The sequence below is a fragment of the Parasteatoda tepidariorum genome, chromosome 9 (assembly GCF_043381705.1).
Source record: "Parasteatoda tepidariorum isolate YZ-2023 chromosome 9, CAS_Ptep_4.0, whole genome shotgun sequence".
Taxonomy (NCBI): Eukaryota; Metazoa; Arthropoda; class Arachnida; order Araneae; family Theridiidae; genus Parasteatoda; species Parasteatoda tepidariorum.
Window position 1 is genome coordinate 78,388,949 of NC_092212.1, and position 5,242 is coordinate 78,394,190.

General features: G+C 32.2%; 1 protein-coding gene across 4 annotated transcripts in view; it reads right to left on the reverse strand.

Annotated features, from left to right (window-relative positions):
* Positions 1–501: 501 nt before the first annotated feature.
* LOC107443594 (short-chain dehydrogenase/reductase family 9C member 7) overlaps positions 502–5,242 on the reverse strand; it is a 27,837-nt gene continuing 23,096 nt past the window's right edge. For all 4 annotated transcript variants that reach the window (XM_043042224.2, XM_071184927.1, XM_071184925.1 and 1 more), the window contains one exon: positions 502–2,844. In XM_043042224.2, coding sequence (XP_042898158.1) covers positions 2,348–2,844 — 497 coding nt within the window. In that variant the 3' untranslated portion in view covers positions 502–2,347. The remainder of the gene's footprint in view (positions 2,845–5,242) is intronic.

Genomic DNA, 5,242 nt, shown 5'->3' on the forward strand with positions numbered 1-5,242 from the left:
TCTGATATCAGCAATGTCTCTTTTATTAAAACGTGCATTTATTTATCAATTTTGTTTCTCTTTTTCAATATTTTTCCATGTGTTATTCATAAATAGGAACAAAATATTTTCCTTTTTTTACAGGCTTAGTATAAATTTATCAAAACCTATGCTAATTGTAAATGAAGCCTTTATGTAAATCAATTCTCATGCAAAATCATATTTTTAATATTCAAGTGAGATAGTAATGCAAAGTAATATTTAAGCAAGAAAGGGGAAAAAATAGTATCAAAATCAATCGAATCACAAGTGAGGAAAGCGGAATGAAAAATATAATGAGTTTGACTTCCTGAAGAAACTTGGAGGTGTTCAATACCTCTCCTTCTTCTCGGATGATTGAGTGTCCATCCCACTAGTGATCCGACAGATTCCAAAAAAATAAATACTTTTATTCTTCTCTTAATATTCCCTGCTTTAAAAGAATTGCTTCTCGGGGAAACTAACATTTCTGAATTACTATGCTGGTTTTAAAAATACTACTTTATTGACATAAATACACAGAGAATTAAACTACATAATTATACACTCAAAAATAAACATTTAGTAATCACGTGACTTTATGCTGCCATTTATGTATCATTTTGAGAACTATTTCGAACAGAAACAACTTACATCTAAATTTTAAATTCATTACTTTTGTATATAACTCATTAATACAGTGTTGCAGCAAATCCAATATCTAAATCTGTACTATCTAAAATATATCTACAATATTTTTTTACTTTATTTTCTTTAAGCTGCTTTACTTCTCTAACCATAAAAATTTTTCGATTACGCTGCCAAAATATGCATGTTCCATTTTAAAATAATCAGCTATAATGCTTATTTTTAGAATTCTAGCAAAAGATAAGGTAAAGAACTCTTGGCACATTAAAAGTCACAAAATATTAAAATTTAAAAAAGAGAAAACAAAAAAACTGATTAACTCATTAATACAGTGTTGCAGCAAATCCAATATCTAAATCTGTACAATCTAAAAGCTATCTACAATATTTTTTTTTACTTTATTTTCTTTAAGCTGCTTTACTTCTCTAACCACAAAAATGTTTCGGTTACGCTGACAAAATATCAAACATGGTGCAATTTAAAATAATCAGCCTCTATGTTTATTTTTAGAATTCTAGCAAAAGATAAGGTAAAGAACTCTTGGCACATTAAAAGTCACAAAATATTAAAATTTAAAAAAGAGAAAACAAAAAAACTGAGTGGTAGCGTGAAGATGCATGTGGAAGCACGTTGTAAATTGCTCAAATTGTTTCCTCCCGAAGCAATGAATACAGTCACAGGGGGGGGGGGGGCAGGAATCTTATTTCATTAAAAAAGACCTTGGAAAAATATAGACTTAAAACACAGCCTATATCCATATTTTATGCATTACTCCGATTTCCCTAGTATAGGTTATACGGAGAAAGATACAAATCCAATAAAAAAAAATATCAGGTTGGTAACGATAGCATATAAATACAGATGTAAGGATTATGCATCAAATTAAAATTTAAAAATCACAAAGGGACTATAAAATTATTTAAGGCTCAGTGAAATGAAATGTCACGTTAGACAATGAATTAAAGGTAAAAAGTGCTAAGTCAAATTCAAAAGTTCAAATAGTAAAATAAAAAGATAATTAAAAGTCAGATCTAGGTTCAAGGTTAAAAAAAATCGAAAAGTTGAAAGTGCAAGAAAAAAATTTGGGAGATAAAATGGGACGAGTGTTAATCAAAGTGATGATTAAAAATCTGGTTAACTCTAAAGATATATAGGTTCTGTTAATCGTCAGGTCACATGAAATCTTTTAATGGGCATTTTATAATTTCGTTAATAACACACCTACAATAAATAGTACAGAACACATTGCATTAGATGTTCCGAATTTCTTCCGGCTTAGGAACCTAAAATGATCGAACTTTAATTGATTAATGACTCTAAATAAACCCCAAACAATATAAAACAAAAATTAAATTTATATGCAGCCGTAAACATTTTGACCAAATAATAAGACTATAATTTATATTGATAATATTTAATGTGAAAAAAATTGAATTTTTTTCAATAATCGTTTTGTCGATGAGACTCTTAAATCACTAGGGTTTCATCCTAAGGAGAAAAGCAGTATACAAATATGTGTCCCTGGGATCCATGCTTAATACAGATTCTTGCATGTCCCTTAGTAAATGACAGCCTTCAAAAAAAGTTAGGCTAGTGAGACCAGACTTTTTTTATTGCTTGCTGATGGTACCTGTGTAAAAAAGTCAAAATGGTGCCTAAATACTGTGTATATGCTTTCAGAACATCTTACATAACAGACAATTCAAGAGTTCAAGATTTTGTTCGTAATCTTACTGAATAAGAAGTCAATAACGAAAGATGGCAAGAGAGCTAAAAAGCTGTAAATCATCCTAAGGTGAAAAGAAGTAGATAAATACTTGTTCCTTGGATCCACACTTAATACAGCTTCTTGCATGTCCAGCAGTAAATGGCAGCCTTCGAAAGAAATCGGGCTAGTGAGACCAGATTTTTTTATAGCTTGGCGATGGTACTTGTGAAAAAAGTCACCACAACTGTTTTGGTCTTCCGGCGACATGTTTTCCCACATTTCGTTGGCATGTTGCTCGTGGCGTGACATGATGGATGTCAGTTTGGCATAATCACCAGGTTGCACTATAATTACCCTGATGCCATACTGATCATAGAGTTCAACCCGGAGAGCGTTGTTTAGTCCTTCCAGGGCAAATTTGCTGGCACTGTATACGCTCAGACTAGGGTAAGCAAGGAAGCCGTTGACGCTGGTCATGGTGATTATTCGCCCTGTCAAAAATAAAAAAAAGATTTTATGAATAACACTTCAGCAAATAATACGATTTTAAATTATTCAATTGTAGGATAAACAGATGGAAGTTAACAATATTTTTACAATTTTGTTGGGTGTTCCAAACTGCAAAGTTCCATGAGAGTTCACAAGATACGGTTTGAACTCGATGAGATTTCCGAATAAGGAGAGATACCAACTTTCCCCGGATAGCGGGTAAATATTTTCGAGTGATTGTCTGTTAATGTATGATTATGGATTTTGTAAATTCGATTAATAGGGTTTTGCTCACCATCTCTTCTAAATAATCCGAAGACTTGTGTGATACGCCATTTTGTTACAGTTAAACCTTGTTGAGCCTTTTGAAAAGTCAGAAAAATTAACCGAAAATCTGCAAATTTTAGTTTCTAGTTCTCTACCATTTCTTAAAATATTTTGTTGAATCCGAAGCAGTTGGCATTTCTAACTCTGCTATCATTTTAAAATTTTTATTGGAATTTGACCAAATATAAATCTTAATATCAGATTGCATTATAAGAAATATGTTCATTGGAATACCCAGCAAAAAAGTAAAAATCAAATTTCATCAGGAAACACCATTAAATTACATTGGTACCAAGTGCGCTTAGAATACAAGAAGTAGTAAAAACTTACTTCATTTTTATTTTTTTAATTAATCAGTTATAACTACCTCCAAGACTGACTAATTGAAATTATGAATGTTTATACCGAAAATGGTCTTTAAATCCTTCCCCTTCTTTTACAAAATTATTATTTTACAAATATCATTGGCAATGCGTTTTACTATTATTCAACTGCGCTTAATCTGTTATTGTCGCTTTCGGAGGCAAATGCTGAGATGCTGCATTTTTCGTAAGCTTGTAAACTCTTTTTGTATCCACTTTCAGAATTCTGAAAAATCTTCTCCGTCTGTAGGTGATAGGACCAAGACTAACATAGGCTTCGCGTGCCTGGGGTAATATATCACCTGCTTTGCGTTAGAAATTGACAAGATACCCAAATAAGTTTCTACGAAAATAGACTAAAGCCAGCTGGTTCATTAATTTCTAAAAAATAAAAAAATTTCTAAAAAGTTTCTTCTATTTCTTAAGAACTTTTCTACTAATTCTGCTAAAATTTTACTCACTCTCATTTAAAGTTAGATCAGAGTTAGAGTTATGTTACTCTGTGTGCAAACACATCAATCCTTACGGTTGTGATAGTTTTAGTTTTGTAACACCATGCACAAACATCACTCCTTACTGTTGTGATAGTTTTAGTTTTGTTACTCCTTGTGCTAACATCACTCCTTACACTTGTAACAATAAGTTTTGTTATACAGTGTACAAATATTAGGCCTTACAGTTGTAACTATTTGTGTTGTTAATCCCTGTACAAACAGCACTCCTTAGAGTTGTAACTATTAGTTTTGTTACATTGTGCACAAACATCACTCCTTACAGTTGTGACTACTATTTCTTTTACATCGTGTACAAACATTACTCGTTACAGTTGTGACTATTAGTTTCCTAACACCAGGTACAAATTCATCACTACTTACAGTTGTGACTACTAGTTTTGTTACACCGTTTACAAACATCATTCATTACAGGGATGCCACAGGTGACTATAAATTAAAAAAGTGGTAGAAGCTGAACTAGTTTTTGTTTATTTATTATCTCTTTAATTAGTCAATCGTAACTTACATTTCAAATTATTCATATTTAAATTAAAAACACTCGTTTCAATGACTTTCTATAGTAAACTGAAAAAAGTATGCTAAGAAAAGTTGCAAATTTTAATCTCTTTTAATAGAATATCGGTAACAACTTTTTTTTATTTATTGGTGTACGTGGCAACCCTGCATTACAGTTGTGCATATTAGTTTTGCTACAACGTGTACAAAAGTAGTATATAGTTGGGATGTTGTAACTCAGTCTGATCATTTCTGACTCAATATCGATCGATTCGTAATGTTAAACGCCATAGAGAATTGGTGCTCGACCGAAAGTTTGTTTGACCGGTGGCAACGGCCTGTTCGCTCGATATTCAGCTCTGGTGTGAGTATCGATCGGATTTTTCTATGGGAAATATTTTCTGACTCGGTCTGACAGTGTTTCAAGTTGTTCGTTTTTGTTTGATTTTGTCTGCTCTTGTTTTCTTGCGCTCTCACGCGCCCGTTGCCACGCTCGATATGAAATAAATACGAATCAGACTTTTCTATAACAAATATTGTCTGACTCAGTCTGATGCTGTTTCAATACATTCTTTTTTTAAAAAAAAGTCGGAAATAAACATTTGATAGAAATGAAAATATAAATAAAAACTTACCGTGCTTGTGCAGTGCAGATTATCCTTAATGGTGCGGGCAGGGTGCGGCGTGCGAAGCGTGGCGGG